The sequence below is a fragment of the Alternaria conjuncta genome (assembly GCF_024043145.1).
Source record: "Alternaria conjuncta strain BMP 0040 chromosome Unknown scaffold_1, whole genome shotgun sequence".
In the NCBI taxonomy this organism is placed as follows: domain Eukaryota; kingdom Fungi; phylum Ascomycota; class Dothideomycetes; order Pleosporales; family Pleosporaceae; genus Alternaria; species Alternaria conjuncta.
This window is the reverse complement of record NW_026250090.1, coordinates 729,509-750,490: the sequence shown is the minus strand read 5'-3', so window position 1 is coordinate 750,490 and position 20,982 is coordinate 729,509. Positions and strand designations below refer to the sequence as shown.

At 52.8% G+C, this 20,982-nt stretch overlaps 6 protein-coding genes across 6 annotated transcripts; 2 read left to right on the top strand and 4 right to left on the bottom strand.

Moving 5' to 3' along the window:
• Positions 1-114: 114 nt before the first annotated feature.
• Positions 115-1,306, top strand: J4E85_000254 (uncharacterized protein; the record flags this gene model as incomplete). The annotated part of the gene is made up of 3 exons (XM_051464547.1): positions 115-856; positions 971-1,206; positions 1,259-1,306. 3 exons carry the CDS (start codon positions 115-117, stop codon positions 1,304-1,306), a joined length of 1,026 nt encoding a protein of 341 aa, XP_051331068.1.
• Positions 1,307-4,428: 3,122 nt separating this feature from the next.
• On the top strand, positions 4,429-5,479 carry J4E85_000253 (uncharacterized protein; the record flags this gene model as incomplete). The annotated part of the gene is made up of 2 exons (XM_051464546.1): positions 4,429-4,929; positions 5,201-5,479. 2 exons carry the CDS (start codon positions 4,429-4,431, stop codon positions 5,477-5,479), a joined length of 780 nt encoding a protein of 259 aa, XP_051331067.1.
• Positions 5,480-5,677: 198 nt separating this feature from the next.
• J4E85_000252 (uncharacterized protein) lies at positions 5,678-7,288 on the bottom strand (the record flags this gene model as incomplete). Its single annotated transcript, XM_051464545.1, has 3 exons — positions 5,678-6,994; positions 7,045-7,193; positions 7,249-7,288. 3 exons carry the CDS (start codon positions 7,286-7,288, stop codon positions 5,678-5,680), a joined length of 1,506 nt encoding a protein of 501 aa, XP_051331066.1.
• A 685-nt stretch (positions 7,289-7,973) lies between these two features.
• On the bottom strand, positions 7,974-13,715 carry J4E85_000251 (uncharacterized protein; the record flags this gene model as incomplete). Its single annotated transcript, XM_051464544.1, has 1 exon — positions 7,974-13,715. The coding sequence occupies one exon, from the start codon at positions 13,713-13,715 to the stop codon at positions 7,974-7,976; it is 5,742 nt and encodes a 1,913-aa protein (XP_051331065.1).
• A 2,875-nt stretch (positions 13,716-16,590) lies between these two features.
• Positions 16,591-17,245, bottom strand: J4E85_000250 (uncharacterized protein; the record flags this gene model as incomplete). The annotated part of the gene is made up of 2 exons (XM_051464543.1): positions 16,591-16,740; positions 16,835-17,245. The coding sequence occupies 2 exons, from the start codon at positions 17,243-17,245 to the stop codon at positions 16,591-16,593; spliced, it is 561 nt and encodes a 186-aa protein (XP_051331064.1).
• A 519-nt stretch (positions 17,246-17,764) lies between these two features.
• Positions 17,765-19,422, bottom strand: J4E85_000249 (uncharacterized protein; the record flags this gene model as incomplete). Its single annotated transcript, XM_051464542.1, has 3 exons — positions 17,765-18,093; positions 18,149-18,663; positions 18,728-19,422. The coding sequence occupies 3 exons, from the start codon at positions 19,420-19,422 to the stop codon at positions 17,765-17,767; spliced, it is 1,539 nt and encodes a 512-aa protein (XP_051331063.1).
• Between the last annotated feature and the right edge of the window lie 1,560 nt (positions 19,423-20,982).

The window sequence follows — 20,982 nt, the reverse complement described above, 5'->3', positions numbered from 1 at the left end:
GGTGTTCAAAAGACCGACAAGTATTTCTACATCGTGGTTTCTCTAGAGTGAACTCATCAGCAAGCCCTCGAAGTTGTCACTTTCTGGACCGTTCCGTATATACTTGACACTGCTATGGCACCATCGCGTCCTCCATTCCAGGATCTCCCAATCGACAAAAATGGTCCACCCGGAAACGCATGGGGTCTGTACGGCCCAAACGACGAGCTCGGTGCTCTAAACATGATTACACCATCAGCCGTCAAAGCAGCGGCCCAGGAGATACAAACCGGTGACCGGGTTTCACTTGACTGGTATCTCAACCTACCATCCCATCCATCCTTTAACCGCCCATCTTTCTCCTGGAAGATGAAGAACAAAGAACATCCAGATGGCGCCAAGAGAACCGTCAACGATGACCATCTGGACTTCAACACGCAGGGAAGTAGTCAGTGGGACGGCTTCCGCCACTACGGTTACCAGAGCGCAAAGAAGTACTACGGTGGGCGCTCACAGCAAGATCTTGAGTCCTCGGAAGTCATCGGCATTGACCGTGTCGCCAATTCAGGCGGCATCACCGCTCGGGGTATTATCCTAGATTACCCGCGGTATCTAGAAAAGAAAGGCAAGAAAGAAGTGTACGCGCTCGAAGCCAACAGCATCACGGCCGAGGAACTAGAAGAAATGCTACAAGAAACGGGTATCAAGACGCGAGAAAGCGATCTGCTACTCTTACGAACAGGATTCACGCGTGATTACGCCAAGCTAGGGGAGGAAGAAAGACGGGCGATAAAAGATAAGCCACCGACGTTCCTGGGCGTACAGTCGGATAAGAACACGCTACAATGGATTTGGGAAAACGGTTTCGTTGCTGTTGGTAAGCATCCGCTCGTCTTACCTCATCTCATATTCTCATGATCCAACGTCTCCTTGGCTTCTTCTCAAACACCTCCAACCACAACTCAAAGTACGCTCTCTAAAGATTCCGCAGCATCCGACGCGCCGTCATTCGAAATGTCTCCGCTCGTGGGCCCACACAGCGCCCCAGGTGGTATCAACGCGGGTGAAACCTGGGAAAACGAGATGCAGGGCGGTGGCTTAGTACATCAATGGCTTTTAGGTGGATGGGGTGTTATGATAGGTGAGATGTGGGATTTGGAGCGGTTATGTGAGAAGAGTAAGGAGTTGGGACGGAGTACTTGCTTTGTTAGTAGTGTGCCGTTGAAGGTAACGTCTTGCCAAGTTGCTGATACTGAGACATGAGCTGACTATTGCGTAGGTACCAGGTGGTGTTGCGAGTCCGCCGAATGCCGTTGCTATCTTTTAGCTAGGAGACGCTTCTCGTGGCACTTGGCATTGGAAAGAGGCGCCATGCAGATGAGAAGACAGAAATGCGCTGATATGGTGTTGTAGTATCAGCTTCGGGTGATGGAGTAATACGAGATACGACGTGCCAAGTCGGTGCTTACGCTCATCTCCTCTCCGCGCGGAGTTCTCTCCAGTGGCCAGCACACGAAACTGTCAGGAGTTCGTCATCGCGACCCTTGACGGGCCGAACTCTGCCGTACAAACAATCAATGCAGACGACTTCGCAATACTCCCCCATATCCTCCACGTTCATATTTATGACACTTCCTCCACAAACAACCACTCATACACTCACACCTCCACTACAAATCCATCTATTTTTACCCCAGCAAGCCCTACGCATGCAAACCATAAAATGCGGGGAACCCATGTCCCCGAAACCGGGTAAGCAGTATATTGCGCCAAGGCTGTTTGTACTTCATTTCCTCCTGCCACCCAACATCATCTCGATGGCTTGGAAAAGCCTATCGCTTTGACCACCACCGCCATCGCAGCCGTTTCACCCGCTTCTCCCTCAACGTCATCATGCTCATTTGCTGTTTTTGGTAGATCAGCCCCGTCAATTTGCTTAGCACGTGAAGGGAAAAGCATTGTGGCGTTTGTACTCGCGTCAAATGTATAGATTTGGTATGTGTGGGATTGAGTTCGCATGTAAGCCGTAGTAGTGAAGCTGTCTTTCGGCGTATATGCGACGGCGACGGCTGAGGATCTTCGTGGACCGTGTTCCCCGGTGAAGCTTTTGGTGGGTGTTTGAGTGGGTTACGGTGTATATATTACCCTCGTGTACGCCCGTGTTCAGCTGCATTCTTTACAGCAATTACACATCTGTCCATCTCTCTCACATTAACAAGCCTCCAATATCATCGTCGAAATGAAGTCTTTCGTCATCATCGCCGTTCTTGCCGCTTTCGCAGCGGCATCTCCCGTCGTACCTGCTCAGATTTGCACGAAGATCTGTCTCTTTGAAGAGCCAGACTGCCCGGGTGGGGTATGTTATCAACTTGTCACATTTAATATGAGTATTGTGCTAATGTGGAACAGGTGGCTGTCAAGTCTGGTGTAAGTATCCTGCTACATATGTGCTCCTTAATTGGCAAGGTTAGTGTCTGAGCTAACGTGATGTAGGAATGCTGGTCCTGCTGCACCAGAGAATAGAGTGCGCTTTTGACTTATGTTTGGGCCTGGTCTTACTTAGCTCAGGCGGATTATGGAGATGGCTTTGCTGCACTGCTTAGAGAACATTTGGATGGGAATTCGTGGGACTTGGACTATCATTTGATGAAATTCTGGGATGAATTGAAGGCGAAATAGAGATGATGTCACACGACGATTGATGTCTTCCAATCAATACTATGCCTGAACCTTCGCATGCATGACCTTTGGATTCCAACTGCTGCCTTCTTGCACTTTGAGCCATTATATTCCTGATGTTCATACGCTGATCGTAAATGGTCACATTGTCGCTGATCCCGCCTACCCACTCTCTACACTACTATGCCATGCTGTCTCGAAATCTGACATTTCTCTGAGCTCTTACTGACTCAGTGGTGGCTACGCGTTGTGTTACTGGTCAAGCTTCCGCTGAGTACATCTTTTCGTTTGTTGGTCGCATTTTCCATTTTTGAGTTAGATTCGTAGCGATGTTTGCAGTGGACGTCAGCCATAAGCTGAGAAGTCGCACAAACAGGTGTGTTCTTGCGAGTCTAGAGCGTGCCTCCTCATGCCATGCTCTTTCGAGTAATTCCGTTTGTTGTGGCGTTGGGCGCCTTTTTGGTAGCGAGTATGTATATATCCTTACATACGTTCCCCTGATTTCGGTCCTCATCTTCCATACTCACTCATACCACATACCTGACCATCATCGTCAACATGAAGACCTTTGTCGCCATCACTCTGCTCGCCGCCCTCGCAGCAGCAAAGCCGCAACACTACACCCGTCCTACACAACCGCCGCCATCAGCGCGTGCTGCTCTTGCTACCCCACCACCCAGGGTTTGCGATCGTAGATGCGCTGCTGAGCCGCCTACCAACTGTGGTGAGGGATGGGTATGTGGATCTGATTCTGATCTAGGAGTGACTGTATGCTAACTTTCATCAGGAACCTGCTCAGCTTGGTGTAAGTATATATCGACTCCCTAGTCCAAAGAGATGTTCGAGAGCATTGAGCTGACATGCGTAGGATTGCTGGGCTTGCTGCCGTATTTAGACCTGACTCCGGGTCACGGGCGTCGCTGGCGATCCAAAACCGACTTCGGACGTCGATGAGGCGCTGATCAGGCGAACGGGGATGCTGAAGGTATTTGAGGAAGGCGTACGACTTGATGAAGACGGCGGCGATCTTTGGGCACATGTCAAGGCGTTATCTAGGTAGCGTAGTCCAAAGTAATAAGGCTTCTCTTTCCTGCCTAGCCGTTACCAGTTCTGCTTTTTTTCCCTACCTAGGTATCCGTTGACGCCTACGACTTCATGTGAGAATCTCAACTACCCAACTACTTCGCATGAAAACAAGTGACATCTTGTACGAACCGGTGCGAGACATGTACAAACCTCGTACGTTACCCAGCCGTGTATGTAGCAAGAAGATCCGTACCACAACATAAGTCCTGATTGATAGAACTCATGTCGTCAACGACAACACCACTCCGCACTCCCACTCCAACATATCAACCCTGGAACTATACGGCCCGATTACAACGTCATTAACTCCGCCGCGCACATCATCCTAACTCCGAAACACACCCACGGGACGCACCAAACACGGTGCTTGGAGGGGACTACGACGTATCCAATGTATATCGTGATAGCGCAACTTTAATTACGGGTTCGTGGCCTCTCATAGGCTTACAGACTGGATGGCTGGTATAATAGTAGTGCCGTGGTGAAGCCGAGTCTTGAACAACGGGCCGTTCGAAGTACCAGTTGAACGGGATGGAGGGAACTTGCTTTCAAGATGGAACTGAGTATATATACGTCTTTTGCCCTCTTGCGATTACTGAACATCCACAAACCATCACGCGCTGCCCCGTCAAAGAATCACGATAATCAACTTGACATTTACCACGACCACCACGCCCTTCCAAAATGGGCCAGCGATTCAGCCAATTCTTCCCCCCAGCCCCCTCCTTCACAGAGACGGACCTCCCAAACCTCAGCGGAAAAGTCTACATCGTAACTGGCGCCTCTGCAGGAATAGGAAAAGAGCTCTCGCGCCTCCTCTACACCCACAACGCCACCGTCTACATCGCCGCGCGATCAGCCGAAAAAGCGCACGCAGCGATATCCTACATCAAAGAAGCATGTCCCGATTCCAAAGGCACACTGCAATACCTGCATCTCGACCTCGACGACCTCTCCGGCATCAAAGCCTCCGCCGAGTCATTCCTAGCAAAGGAATCACGCTTGGATGTCCTCTTCAATAACGCAGGCGTCATGGTGCCCCCCGTTGGAAGCACAACGAAACAAGGCTACGAGCTGCAACTCGGCACGAATTGCGTTGCGCCCTTCCTCTTCACCAAGCTGCTCACGCCAATCCTGCTGGAAACCGCGAAGAAAGAAGCAAAAGGTAGCGTTAGGGTGATTTGGGTGAGTTCAATCGCTTCGCAGATGAGCGCACCAACTGGCGGGGTGGACATGAGCAATCTGGAGTATACCAAGAATGTGAATAATTGGACAAAGTATGGGATGAGTAAAGGAGGGAATGTGTTTCACGCCTTGGAGTTTCAGAGAAAGTATGGGGGCGAGGGGGTTGTTAGTGTGGTATGTTCCATCAATTTTCTTGTTCCTCCTCACCCCTTTCTTTACGCTCCTCTTTGAGGATCTCTGTGCGTCGATTGACTAACGAAAACTACTGCAGGCGCTCAACCCGGGGAACCTTAAAACAGAGCTCGGACGCAACATGAATGCTGTGCATCATTTCTTCGCCAACTTCATGTTGTATCCGACTGTTAATGGCGCGTATACGGAGCTGTTTGCTGGCCTCGCACGGGAGGCTGCGAAGCTCAAGACGGGTGAGTGGGTTATGCCGTTTGGAAGGGTTGGGACGCTGAGGAAGGACTATTGGTCCGAGACTGGGAAGAAGACGGCGAGTGCGTTTTGGGAGTGGAGTGAGAAGCAGGTGGAGCAGTATGCTTGAGGGTATGTGATGTGTTTGGATGACGTTGCTTTGTGTATTTATCAGTTCTCTGGCCTTCTGTGCATCATCTGCCTCAAGATACGCTCATAACGTTTACCAATTTCACCCTGCAAAGACCAAATATTTGGTAGATGTGACACATTTCGTATATACATTCTATCATTCATTCATTCGTTTGTCAGGATTGGACATCCATTATCAGGCCTTCTTCGCATCCTTAGGGGCCATAGCCAGAAGCGTGTCTGGATCCCGGATACCAGCCAACTGACCCTGCTGCGCACGCTTAACGGTAAGCGCAGCAATCAAAGCAGCACCGACACCAGAGCCGTCCTCAGCGGGAAGCACCTCGACAGGGTCGTTCTTGCCCTTGCCGTACTTGGCGGGCCAGTCCATGATCTCCTTGAGCGCCTGGGCTTGGCGGATCTTGAAGTGGGGGTACTTTGTGAAGACGGAGCCATCGGCACCGACGTGCACTTCATCCCACTTCTTGTGCTTGCAGATGGCACCTACACCACATGCGGTGAGACGAGCAGCACGTGTGCCAATGAGTTCGGCAAGACGGCGGATGAGCTCGAGTTCGGGCTTCGTGCAGGTGATGCCGAGCTTCTCTTGGAAGAGATCCCCTGTGTCTTGCAAGTTCTCGAAGCGGTCCTCCTCGATCTGAGACAGGAATCCGGCGTCGAGAGAGTAAGGCTTGTCGAGCTTGCTGGCGTTCTGACCCTCAAACATGTGGCATTCGCTACCCTTGTGCAGATCCTGGAGGACGAGACGGAAGATCTCGCCGAGGTAGAGACCGGCGACCATCTTCTCGAAAGATTGCTGACCGGGTCGTGGTGATTCCTTGTCAACGATGACATCGTACTTTGTTCTTGGGAGGATCTGGTGTTCGTTGTCGAATGCGCCCCATTCGCAGTTGATGGCCATTGGCAGGCTGGGGTCGAGCTTCATATGCTTCAACTTGGGGATGGAGCCGCAATCCTCCATGTAGGCGGCGTTGCAGCCGGTGCCGAAGATGCAACCGATCTTGATCTTGGTGTTGGTATACGCGGAAGCAATCATGGTACCGGTCGTGTCGTTGACCAGAGCCGCAAGCTTGATGGGTACACCGCGCTCCTCAAGAGCCGCCTTGAAGCCTGGAACAACATCCACGCCCTCCATGCCGGCGACGTCGAAGCCCTTTGTCCATCGCTGAAGAACTCCGTGGTCGATGGCGTCTTGCGAGACGGGGTATGAGAAGGTGAAGCCGAGAGGCAGGTGGTTGAGCTGCTCGCCCTCGTGGTGGTATTCGATGAACTGCTGGAGACAGTCGGCAACGTAGCCCCAAAGCTCTTCGGCGGTTCCCGTCTTGAGCTCCTCGGGCATGCGGTACTTGGACTGTATGATCTCGAACTCGCCCTTCTCCTCTGTCAGGGTAACCTCGCAGACACGCAGGTTGGTGCCACCCATGTCGAGCGCGAGGTAGCTGCCGGTCTCGTTACCGTCGGGGAAGGCCATACACCAGGTGGGAATCATGGGCTATCGCAGTCAGCTTTATCCTGAAGAGCGCAAAGCAAACTGCGACTCACAATGCTTCCGCCCTCCTCCGACAAGCCCTTCTCAAGCTCCTTGACGAAGTGGTTCGAGATGGCCTTGAGCTTGTCTGTGTTCACGACGAACATCTCCTCGAGCTTGTCGATCTGCTCCTTCAGATCTTTGGGCATGTCCGCCATGGAGCCTAGCACGGTGTTATCCCATCTGTCCTTGTGTACGATAGCGAGGTCGGAGCATACCCCTGCGGGAGGGCGGTTTCCTTGCGCCGAGTAGCACCATGATTGCGGTTGTGAGAGTGGTTTAGGTAGGATTGGTGTTATCGCGAGAGAGGCGTTGGTGTCGCTGAAATCGAGGGTTCAGGACGACAGGTGGGGACCTTGACGTAAGGTGTTAGTCTCTGTATGACGAAGAGGCTAGAACACTAGAAAGCAGCTCAATGGCCATGCCCAGCGGCCAATCCCACTTTTGTACACGATATTTGCTTCTCCACCCGCCCAGGTTGCTTTTGGACGTCGGTCGGGGGTGCGGCGGCTTACCAAGATAGTGTAGTAACGGACCCCCGCTGTTGAGTCTGCCAATGGCTCGCGGGCTTGTTCAGTAAGCGGTGTAGTCGTCAGGACAGGCGTCGGATGATATGGGGAGACGATGCGCAATCGGGGGGCACGAGCGTAAAATCGGTAGCTGTTGAGCTGCCCCCCGCCATCCCGCGCGCCGGAGCAGGAGACGGCTCCGACGACTTTTGGTGCCATGACGCGCCTCTAACGGGGGCTGCACGAGGCTGAAGCTCCTGGGACCCCTCGCTTGCGCTAGCCTCATTCGTCTCCACCACGAGAACTGCCCACGCAGCTCTGATTACTCAGCACGACACATCTCAGATGGAAGCACATTCAAACTGAAGCGTCTCTTCATTAAGCATTACACACTACATATGTACAAGAATTGAAACGCACGTCTCTGACATCATCTACGATGCCGTGCAAGCCGCCGCGCCCTTCGACGTCTTCGTCACCAGACTGACAACCGTCGCAGTACTCTTCGCAACTACCGTCTTGGTTTTGGGGGCCCCAGTAACGGTCTCCGTCTTTACTCCGCCACCTAGAGTCACCGTCTCAAACTTGGTGCTCGTAGAGACAGGCAGCGTAATCGTTGTCTTGGAAGTCACGTCGCTCGACTGGGTTACGACGATGGTTTCCTGCGCTGCAAGGATAGTCGAAGTCTTTGAAGCAGTCTTGAGGGAGCTGACCGTGACCGCTGGCTCAGTGACTGTTGATAGGACAGTCTTGGCGACAAGGTCGGTGGAGTAGACCGTGCTGGTGGAGGCCTTCAGAGTCGTGGTTTTGCCGATCTTCTCTGTTGAAACAATTGTCGTGTAGTAAGTAGAGCCTGCCTGAGCGATCGTCGATGTCTTCACCACGGATGTGACTGTGACTGTGCTGGTGCTGGCCTTCAGGGAAGTAGTCTTGGTAGCGATGGACAACTCTGTGACAAAGGCGGTCGAGCCAGCTTGAGTTGCGGTAGCTGTGGCTACGTAGCTGCTCACGGTAGTGCTAACGGTGACCGTGGTAGTGCTAGCCACAGCGCGAGGAAGGACGGCACCTCGGCGGACCAGCTTCTCCGCGCTGCGAGTGGGAATGCAAGAGAGCGTGGTAGTGGACTTCTTGGTAGTTGTCTTGATGGACGTGCTACTGATCGTGACTGAGTCTTTGGGTTGCACGGTAGTCGTCTTGGTGGTGGTCGGCTCGATCGAGATGGTAGTCTTGACTATTGTGGAAGCTGCCTTCTGAGTCTTCGAGCTCGTGATGAAGACTGTGGATCCCTCGCTGACGGTGATTGATGTTGGCTTGGGCGAAGAGGTGGACAGAACGGTAACAGTCGTGGTGCCCTTGACCGTCGAAGTCGTAGCGCCCTTGGTTGTCACTCCAGCTTCGGTCACGGTACCCTTGACGACGCTGGTCTTGGTAACAGGTTCCGGGGTAACAGTTAGGCCAACATCCTCAGTTACTACCGAAGTGGCAGTGGAGGTTACGTCAGGAGAAACGATCGAGGTGGTGGCAGTGACCTTTAATGTGCTGGTCTTGATGATGTCGATGGCACTGATCGAGAACGTCTCTGTGCTTTTCACCACAGTAGTCGAAGTGACTTCAGGGGCGGTGACAAAGGTGCTCGCAGTAAGTGGGGCGATCACGGTAGTCGTGGTGTACGCTGTGACCAACGGTAGACTACTCGAAGAGGTGAGACTTATAGTAGACATCGAAACACTGGCAGACATTGTTGATGATGATATGAGGGACGAGGATGCAGTGCTGCAAACCTGGGGCGAGCCCATACCAATCGCGAAAGGCTGAGTATCGACGAATCGGAAATCAATGAACGCTGTCGTGGCGAAGAAAGAAGCAAGCTGGAACTGAGCAACATCGTTGTCCGAAAGCTGCTGGGAGAACGCAGCGCGCTTGCAGATATCAGAACCTGGGCCGGTGTTATGGTACTCTCCGTATGTGACACCATCAGTTTGCGGGTTGGTCTTTGACCATTGCGACCATCCAGCCGGGCTGATCATGGCGTCGAGGTAGCAGCCAACATATGCAACACGAGAGAAGCTATTCCATGGACGACCAAGGCTGACGCTGCTGAACTTCCCAGATCCGGGTGCAGGCACGATTCTGGACTGATCGAACACGAAGCCCGCAGCAGTTGTGTTAGTCGTACGCTTGTGAGCTGTGATGCTGATACCGTCTTCGTTGGAGGCAATCGTCGAATCAAGGAAATACGCAGACCCGGAGCCATAGATAAAGTCCACGTTACCCTCAATGTAGGTCTTGAAGGTGAACAGATTACCAGAGACGCTGAGGGTGTCCTGGTTACCATAGATCTGGCATCCGTACAACGCGGCGAACTTGCTGCTTTGAACAGCGAAGCCAAGCGAAGCAATGTTCTGCTGCGTACCGTTGTTGTTTCGGAAGTTGATGTTGAAACCATGGAAGTAGTTGCCCTTTGCGTAGACAGTCGCGCCGTCGGTGTTGCTACCAGAGGTACCTTGAGTATCCACACCGCGGCTGAATTGAATGGTAACTTGGTTCTTGGAGTAATCATCGGTTGAATCGGAGTAGCCACGGAAGATGGTGTGACCTGACTTGGCGATGATAAGCTGCTCCTCGTAGGTACCAGGGTAGATGAAGATTGTGGCATTCGTCTTGCTCGTAGTTGGCGCAGCGTTGAGAGCCGCTTGAATAGTATCGTATGTCACGACACCAGCAATCGGTGTCTTGGACACAATGAGAGCATCGGCCGGTGGGGTCGTGCCGTTGAAAGTCGAGTTGCCGCCGACGACGATGGGTCCAGGGGGAATGACAATGGGCGCGGAAGGTAGTGGAGTGACGATGGAGTTGAAGTAGGTCATGTCAATCCACTCTGTTGAGTCCATAACAGAAGCCAAAGAGTAGGTATCAGAAGTGAGCAGCGTAGCATACCCGAATGACTGGCGGGCAGCAGCGTTCTGCTCCCAGTTCGAAGGACCCGAGTTGTTGAACTCGGCGAAGGTTATGTGATCTGTCCGTGGGTCCGTCACAGACCATATTTTCCATGCGGCAGGAATAATTGTAGCGTCGATATACGAGTTCTTCACGACAACAAGCGCGTACTGGGAGTAGGGCCGGCCGAGGTAAACCTTTCCGGTAAGATCATCGACTGCATTGGGAGCCGCAGTGAACAGGCACTGATCGAAGATGTAGCCACCAATTTCGGTGCTCGACTTCCTGCTATGCGCCGTGATGGCCGATGACTTGCGCTTGGCACCGATCGTACATCCCTTGAAGTATGCTTTGGAGTAGCCCCAAATGAAGTCGATGGCACCTCCAATGTAGCACGACTCATAGTATTGGTAACCAGCGGTAGCTCCGTTCAGAAGGGTGTCTTGCCAGCCATCAAACGAACAAGCGTAGAATGCGATGTCATTGCCGTATATTGAGCCCGCGAGAGTCACGTAGTTAGGCTCGGCACCATCGAGGTTATCAGTGTTGATCATGTTGACGTTGTACATGCTAATCCTGCTTGATGCGGTAGAAAAGACTGATGTTTCCGCGTTTGAGTGTCCGACGGGTAATGGGGAGACGGATAGACCACGAGCGAAGGAGACAGTGACTTGGTTGTCCTTGTAGGCTTGACCTGAATTGCCGGTGGTGTACCCGATGATCCTTACGGCACCAGGACGATTGACTGACGGGATTTGCTCGTTGTAGGTACCCGGGTAGATGAAGACGGTTTGGTTGGTCTTGTCTTGCGGGAGCGAAGCGAGTGCGGCAGTGATGTTGGTGTACGCAGCACCGTTGCTGCCATCCTTGGAAACGATTACAGCGCCTAGGGGCGGCACAGTACCGCTGTCAGGATGAGCATTGACAGTTGCAGTGGTAGTCGGTCCAGTCACGGTACCGTTGGTAGAAGGGGACGGAGATGGTGATGGCGACGTGGTCGTGGGGCCTGTAAGGCTGTACGAAGGAATCGCATTGTACGCATCCATGTCCAACCATGCCGTGCTGCCGATCCATGCAGCAAGCGTGTACTTCTCAGCCTGGGACGCTGTCAACTTTGTGGCAAAGTCGGCCCGCTTGGCTGTGTCCGTCCAGCTGCCAGGGCCCGTGTTGTTGTATTCGCCGAATGTGACTCCTGATGTCTGAGGGTTGTTTGTCTGCCATACGGTCCAGCCAGCGCTAGAGATGTGCTTGTCGATATACGAGTTCATGTAGATAGCGATAGAGAACTGGCTGTAAGGTCTACCGAGATAGGTTGTGCCGAAGGTGTTGCCGTAGGTAGCGCTGTATGTGATGACTGAAGAATCGAACACATATCCACCGGGGGCGTCTGCGGTGGCCCTGTATTGTGCTGAGATGAAAGCGCCAGGCGTGTTGCTAACGATCATGCACTGGTGGAAGTATGCGGTGGAGAACCCCCAAATGAAGTCAACACTACCCTCAACATAGCAGTTGCTAAATACTTGTGTACCCTTGTTAGCAAGTAGGGTATCCTGGAAACCAACAAAGGAACAACCATAGGCAGCAATGTTCGCTCCATAGAAGTCGGCAGCCAAGGCTGCGGTGTTGGAAGTCTGAGGGTAGGTGTTGACAAAGTCGATGTTGTACAGAGCCATTCCCGAATCGCCGCTAGGCTTGGAGTATACGACGGGTGTTTGCTCGTTCTTGCCAGCACTGGTAAGCTCGCCCCTGGAGAATTCAATGCGGACCTTGTTCATAGTGTAGTCATTGGTGAAGTCGGTGAAGCCCCTCAAGGTGACCTTTCCCTTGCGAGTAATGGAAAGCTGCTCAACGTATGTACCCGCGCCAATCTTGATCGTATATGGGTTGCCGTCATTGGGGAGGGCGCTGATAGCTGACGTGACGCTCGAGAACTCGCACGGTCCGGGTGTCTTGGAGACTATCAGAGTTGGGGCTGCGGATGCGATTGTGCAAGAGGCTACTGGGGTAGCACTGGTCACTGTGGAAGCAGTGATAGTAGCGTTCGAGATGGAGCTGGCGGCACTGGCCAGCGAAGCCATCGATGAAGCTGATGGAGACATTGTAGGAGAAACAGTCGACGCAGCAGATGAAGCGGAAGCAATCTGAGCATCATCCGATGCTTTCAATGACGCAACAACGTTCTGATCAACCCATGCAAGCGAAGAGCTAGCGTAAGGGTAGAACGCATTTCCGAAGACCTTGTCGATGGTGAATTGAGACACCTGATCGGCCGAGAGAAGAACATCGTAGCTAGGGCGAGCTGCGGCGTTCTTGCTATAAGAACCGGCACCGGTGGTGGCGAACTCGCCGTAGAAAGAAGGAGTGGTAGCCGCTGAAGGGTGAAATCCAGCAGGGGCAATCAAATTTCCCATTGCTGTGTTCCGGTAGATTGCCACTGAACCGTTGGCAGCTGGCGCCGCCAAGAATACATTGTTGTTGGTATATCCTGTCTTCTGCTGTATCGAGCTCGAATCGAATACGACAGTGGAGTTCGCAAAGGTACCTCCGTTGGGGGTTCCACCCTTGCTGTACACAATAAGAGCACTCGAACTGAGAGGAACGATGGTAGACTTGTACAGATAGATAGTCGGGTAGTTGTAGAAGAGATAGTTCGAGCCCTCGATGTACGAATTGGCGAAGAAGGCCGTTCCGTAAGTAGCGGAGACTACAGTACCGCCAGGCGAGATGATTGAGCACCCATAAAAAGCAACATTGCTTCCTCTGAGCGAGACTGTCGCCGCATTGGCTCCTGGACCAACAGCAGCTGAATTGACGATGTTGATGTTGCGGACAGTCACACCCTTGATCTTGTCCGTACCAATGCTGAATGGAACGGTAGTAGCAGCGATTGTGACTTTGTTCTCAGACCAGTCATCTGCAGCCGTTGGAGAGGGTCCGGCGATTGTAACAGTAGCCTGTCCGATGACAGTGACGGCCTCGGAGTAGGTTCCAGGAAGAACGGAGACAGTGGCGATGCCGCTATCTTGTGCAGCCTTTACGGCTACATTGATGGCGGTATAATCCCCAGATCCATCGGTGGCGACAGTGATGACCGATCTGGGGCCTGTCAAGGTAGCCGAAGTAGTTGTAAGAGGCGTCGACGATGTGGAAGAACGACTCGCAATACTCAGAGTGGCATTAGAGGCACTACTCTGAGCAGCCGCAAGCCCGAGCAGGGCGGCAACAGCGAACGAGCGCATAACGAATGACGATCAATCGACGAGGATGAGGAGCGAGCGATGGAGATCGGAAGTACATGATATTAGATGGTACTTAAGCTCGAAGATCCTCACCAAGGGTTCACGGGGCTGACACCGAATTGGGTATACTACGACAACGTGGTCTGGATCCCGATTACAATCTGACATCTCGTTAAATCCGCTTTCACGCTTGTCGCCCGACTCGTAGGTACATCTGACAGGGTAGATAGCCGGTGGGTCTCTTCAGAGAGGCCAGGGGACAAAAGCCACAATCGATAGCTGCTGCCGTGTGAGATCCTCACCGTGGCAATCCGTTTTGATCGAACCCCCATCGCTGATGAGATGCCGCTGTTGGGAAGATAGTCTTGTCCATCAATATTGATGGTGCCGGCTTTAGAGCCAAGCGGTACCTACTAATAGGCGTAGGATGCAGGAACGAAAGTAAGATCCCAAAGAATTATGGGAAGCTAAGAGCGTTCCTGCATGGCGTTCATCTGGGTAGGAACAATCTTAGAAGCGTCGCCCGTTGCTTGACGAATTTCCACGCGTGTTAGCGCGACGTGGCTTGGGTTCAGTGTCGGTCCGGCCAATTTCACCGCGCGAAAGAGCCCCTAACCCGAACATTTTGAAGGCGGGACTTCAACATCGAGCCGCGGCGGTACTCATGAGTAAACAGAGTTGGTACTGAGAGGGCAGGTCTCATCCCGGCGTTGATCGACTAAGTGGTGTGTTGTACATACGATCCACCCATGCATCGGCAGTCTGGAGCTCTAAGGACCAGGGTGATGTGGATATGAAAATCTTTCTGGAGAAGGACCCATGCACCTGTGTTAGACCACGAGGGCATCGCGAAAACCCAGCGTTTCCCAGATAAGCGTCCAGAGTCGACATTTTGGGGTTGGAAGGCCTATCCAGTGTTCTGGGCATCGGATCTGGTACCAGGTGGGACAAGCTCTACGACTAGCGGGCAAAAGTGGCGCGCCGGAAAGCTTGGTAACTCAGTTCCTGGCGCTCGGTAGCTGCGATAACGCGTTTAGGAGGCGTTGTGATTCAGCTCGCTATTCGCAGTCCATCGGGCGAGAGAAAAGAGTTGTTCCTCCAATGACTCTGGTCGTTTCCGCGGCGCGAGGACTGTCGGGAAGCTGCGACGGACAGATTGTTGTCGCGATAACATCCACAAACGCTCACCTGCTAGGCTGCGGCTGAGATGGATGACAAAGGCCCGAATGACTTCGGGTACGCTTTACGGACGAACAAGTGCAGGCGCCTTCTGGTGTTCGAGGTCGAGTCCTGATGGCATCTGTTGGTGGACCGTTCATAGGGCTGGTAAGCATGACGTTGCGAGTGCCGGCAGGCACGGTTCCGCGCGACGCAACACGCCGCTCACCCGTCCATTGTCCAGAACTCGAGGCTGCGACGAAAACCTCGTAAAGGTCCGTTAGTCCAGGAGCGTCATGCGAGATATATTGCTCCGCGGGGCCAGACATAGTGTCGTCTCACACCGAGGAAAAGAAAGCTCAAGGTTTGAAGGGAAGCCGCGTATTAACCGAGACAGCCCGGTCGACGCCTATGATCGCATTCATGCAGAGCTCGTTCTACTCGAAGCCGCTCTCTCTATCAACCCACAACTACTCCAAGCTCTGCTACTTATTGGAAGTTGAATTTTCTCCCACGAACGCCTTCATAAGGTGTTGCTCGACCTGCTCATCAACAGTGGGTGGTGATGACACAACCGCCACCCAACAGATCAAGCCGCCACCACCAAACAAAGAGAATGCCACAAAAGCCATCGCCCGCAGAGGTAGCGCACGTGGTGACGACCAGAACGCAGGAATCAAATAGTAGGCTGTAACCATGAAAAGAATACCCACGCCAACTAAAACATTGGTCAGCGCATGGTCGCAACTATGCCGACATTTGTGGAGCATACTTAGGAAAGTGCGACTTTGGGGAGGTAATGCACGTTGGTCTTTTTGGTTGAGGAGTCTGGTTTTGACTTCTCTATACACACACCATCCTTCCTCCGGACCGAAGATCTCGAGATACATCTTCGGAGGGTAATCGCGCAATTCGCGTCCGGTGCCAAGCCTCCACTTGTCCGCTATGGTGCTTGCATGTTCGCGAGAGAGTCCGCGCGAGACGGACAGGACTTCAGTCAAGAACTCGCGAATATCGGTCGGAAGAGCGTCGGGTTCTGGAATGATGGGCTGTGAAAGCGCGTATAGTGGTGCCTTCTCCTCGCGGTCACCGTGGTCTTGGAACGAATTCGTTGACATGTTTTCTCAACAAAATGAGATGAGTACTCGCTCACCTCAAGAGAAACATAGCGACGGTGGCTCTAATTAACTACCTGAGCAGAGCTAGATGATCGGCGTTGGTTCTTACGTCAAGGCAGTGGCACAGCCCTGGACAAGGCTGAATTCTTGGCATTCTGAAGCACGCGTGCAGTATAGCAGATGGACCTGCCAACCAGCGATTCGTACTGAGCCATCCTACTCGTGTTCACACCACTTCATCTTTGTTAACTAAACCATATTCAGTGGTCTGCCTTACACTAAAAAACATAGACCGGAGACTACCCAGAGGATTTCTCTCAGGCCAGTCACATGTATCTCAGTAAGCGAGCGGAGCCGGCACGTCGCCCAGCAAAGCCCGCTCGGCACGGCTGATAACTCCCGCTGACAAGGGACGCTCGATCTGGGCGATCACATATTTGGTTGGTCGAGGAAAGTACTGAACAGGAAGGCCACCGATACCTAGGTAGCAACGAAGCATGTCGCGATGGCGTTGCAGAAGGGCTGAGGGTTGGGGAGCGACATAAGCGCAAGCTCGACCTCGTACGCTGAATTTGAACTTCGTTTTGATGCGACAGCGCTCACTCTTTCTCGGCACAGTTCTGATTGGGATCTTCTGCGACTCTGGTGGTGTGCATGTCGACAAGCTCGGGCAGAGGTTGTGTGTTGGCAATGCGCATGGTAGAAGACCATTCCTCCGCACGAACGCCTCTAAAAGCACTCTCTGCTATCTGTTGCAGGCGCCATTCGACCTTTACACATATCTAGTTAGCGATCGCATCCCGGAAATAGAAACAGCGCCATCGCTTTCGTCTTGCAACGTACACCATCATCATCTTCAAACAAAGCTCCATGCTGGAGCTTCGAAGGAATATCATTCACTTGGGACTGAGCCGGGATGATGGGAATAGCGCTGTAGGAATCGAACTGCTGATAGGCCCCGCCGACGCTCAGGCACGCACCGTCGTTTCCTTTTGCGACTGCGTTTTCGAGAGGACAGTTGTCACCCTTATAGAAGGCGATTATAAGGTCTTCATCGGTATCTCCTTGGGCGATGTAGACTGATTGAGCGTTGGTGCTGTACAGGCTGCCGTCCTGACAACCATCATCTGGCTTCAAGTCGACTACTCCACCAAGACGTTCGCCTCGGCATTGGATGCCGGTATAGAATTGGACATCGTGGCCTAAAGAAGGCACGATGAGGGTAAAGAGGCCGGCAGCGATGGTGTTGTGCATCTTGGTCGCTGTTGTTGCTGAACAGATGGTAGGTGTTCAAGCGGGTTGATCTTGTGCTTGATGTAGAGGGAAGGTCGGTCTCTTATGTTCTCTAACCAAAGAGCACTCACACATCATACTTCACTCCCGGTCTAAATGCGTATCTGCGTCATACCCACGCCGCCTCGTTTATCACCCCCCTACCTCACCCCGGCTCATAACCTATAGTATATCAAGAGGACGTGTTCCGTCTTCCGAGAAGGAATATCTAAGTACGTTTCCAGGCCATGCTGCTCGTTACGAGATAGGTAAGGAGGAAGGAAGGGCCAAGACGGGCGAGCGGCATGCATGTTTGATCCCGCTTCGGCGTCGCCGTGGCTAAGGAATGACGTTGAGGCTACCTTAGGATTCCGCGAAAGGAAGGAAGGGTAGTTGAGTTTTGCGGATCTCACGAGTCGCAAGATAGTTCGAAACATCGTTTGAACACATATTAATTCATTACTCATATCCTCATCCCTTTCCATAAATCACCATGGGTATCTACAAAGTGTACCTGAAGCCCTCAAGGCCCTCAATGATCTTACCTCCGTTGTTCGCACGCTTGTTCGCCATCCAGAACTTCAAGTTGAGCAACAGCGAGATGATGATGATCATACCCGACGCAATCATGCAAGCAACGATACCAGGGACGTAGGAAGGTGCGTCCTGGGTACGGAAGACAGTTCCACCGATGATACCACCAATGCCACCTGCGCCGACGAGTGTAGCGCTGCAGAGAGCGCGCTTCCATTGGCCGCGGATGTTGTTTGCCTGCCATGTGAGGATGCAGGGGACGTTTGCGTTTGCAGCGGCGGTAGCGAGGAAGACGCCTGAGAGGAGTTGTTAGTGCATGTACAGAGAGGGTAATGGGGATGAATGACTTACCAAAGTATCGGACACCGACGTTGGTGCTGAAGCCGATCATGGGAAGACCGATGAGAGCGAGGACACCGTTGGCGATGACCCATGGGCTGCGAATGTGGTACTTGTCTCCTGCCCAGGCGAAGCCAACCATGACGAAAGCGGCGAAGACGTAAGGAGGTGCGATGAGGCAGTTTGCTGCGGCGGGGCTGAAGCCCATACCGTCCTTTAGGATGATGGGCAGGAAGTAGGCGATGGCGTAGGTGATGGTGGTGGTGAACATGAAGATGAGAGCAAAGCCCCAAACTTTGAGGTCCATGGCGCCCGCGAGGTAGCTCTTGAGGTTAAACTCCTCAGCGATGACATCGTGGCGGTCTTCTTCGATGCGGGCGACGATGAAGTCCACTTCGTCTTGCTCGAGGAACTTCTTTTGGGTCGCACTGGGCTTGGCTGCTAGCTCGGGGAAGTCAACGATGAAGTACCATCCAACGACACCGATCAGAACGGTGATGACTCCTTGCATTATGAAAATCCACCTCCTAAAGAGGTGAAAGTACGAAGTCAGTATATGTCTCACATGCACTTCGTATAGTTAGGACTTACCATCCTGAGAGACCAGGTCCGAAGCTGACGGGTGTGGTGGGCGCCTTCTTGGTGGGTCCGTAGTGGGGACCAAGCCAGTATGCCGCTTGTACGCCCTTGCCGTTGAGAAGAGAGAAGAGGTAGCCGAGGATACCTGAGAAGGCAGACGACAGCATACCGATGAGGAAGAAGACGGTGTTGCGCTTCTGGAGTTCGAATCGCTTGTACCAGCATGAGAGGAGGTATGCGGAGCCAGGGAAGAAACCAGCCTCGAAGATACCGAGGAGCAGACGGAGTGGGATGAGTGTGTGCCATTCCTTGACGAAACCGAAGCCAATCATGACTGCTCCCCAGATGATGACGATAGATGGAAGGAAGAGTCTCGGACCAAGCTTCCTCAGCACAACGGTAGCTGGTGGCTGGAGTGCGACGTATGTGATGAAGAAGAGCAGCACGATGATGCTGTACCTCTCGCCAGTGAGCTTGAGATCGACACCCATGCCGGCGACCATGGCGACACCTAGGTTGGTTCTGTCCATGAGAGAGACACAGTACATGCAGCCAAGTGTGGGGATGAGACGAAGATCGACCTTGCGGACAATCTTCTTCTGCTCCTCGGGTGTGAACCGACTGATGGCGGCATTGCTAGCGGTTGTGTCGGACTCGATGCGCTCTAGGGTGGCGACGTTGCCCTTCTCTTCAGCGTAAGAGGCCATGATAGTCGTTGGAGACTCTCGGAGTCCTCTGAGGCCCTTCAAGGGGATAAGATGAAAACCTTGATGAACGACGACAAGATCAACAAGGAGTAAGGGAGAATAGAAGAGGAAATCTGGCTTGTGATGGAGGAGGATGAAGGTGAACTAAAACCACAACTGTAGGATACTCGACCTCATATACACATCGGCTTCCCCAGACTACTGATCTCGCCTTCCCCAGATTCTTTGCGGCCTCGGCTCCACCGTACCCCAGACTCTCCAAAACTTAGCAATTTGCATTGGATACTGACAAGCTCTCGAAGCTATCTCGCCTACGACCTATCGAAATGACACTGGTACGGAGCCTCAAGCCCATAGCTTCGGAGACGATTCACCACAGCGGTTAGCAGTACTCATGCCAAGCAGCTCCAAGCAGCATAGCATCCGCGATAGTGCTGTCTGGACCCGGCATTCTGGCGGTCTTGACTCCGGTACAGCGCGCAGGCGCATGTCAAGGCGTTTCCGACAGTCACGCCCAGCATATACCCCGCGTGAACAGCCATTGTGGTCATGGAAATCCGGAGGTGGCTGCGACAAATGGGGTGGGCGTTTGGTGGTTTGAAGCCTGGGCAAGCACTTAGCGGGGTGTCCGCTGTGCGCTACGCGCACGTGGCGTGGGCCCAGACTCTCAAATCGAGGTCTTTTGCTAGACAACTTGCCGACAGCCATTGCCATCCAACATTGGCAGGGCATCTTCCGCTGGCTCATCGACTGATTATCGAGGTGTTGATGTACCACGAGCGGAAGCGTTCCACGATGTCTAGATACATGTAACCCCATTCAAGGGAAAAATCGAACACCTAAGAGCCTACATTAAGATAAAAGCTTGCGAAGTTAGTGGCCTAACGGCGACGTAGGCTCCTGGGTGTTCAGTTTTTCCCTTGTATGAGGTGATGTGAAGACGATACCTTCTGGTCGAGCGGCGAAAGTAAGTGTGTGAGACTGTACTCCGTCTAGCTACACATACGCTGCTGCTGCACGTTAATACACCTGTTCGTATAACCAGACCGGTAGGCCTTCAGCTTTGCCACTGTGCTATCATCGTCTGAACTCATCTGGGTTTTGCACAAGATGCGGAATTGTTCATGGTCGTGATCTGATCATGTGTCTCATCGGCCCTTCTTCCGGTTCTTAGCTGTCATGTCTCCACGATTTGAGACATTCAATGGCGGATATTGTAGGATGTTGTTTCGAAGTTTGTTGTACTAGCAGAATCTTTGACGGGATTTTCCGCTCGCATGGCCTCTTAGATTCTCCAAACGCTAAGGGTATCAGCAGCCATGTTGTTGTTCGAATTGTGGTGTGGTTGACATGCGTCTTGCAAACAGCATCTACTGTTGTTACTCCGGTGCAGGGTGTCGTCCGGTGATGGGAACCTTCTTTGTTGGATACTACGTCTTGCCTACCTAGGTAGCGTGTCGATATCCGATGAGATATCGATGCAAATGTTTCCCATCCAAGGTGTGGCGGTCATCGTATGGCTCTAGCCTGTCGCTACTGGAAGACCAACCAGTGCGCTTT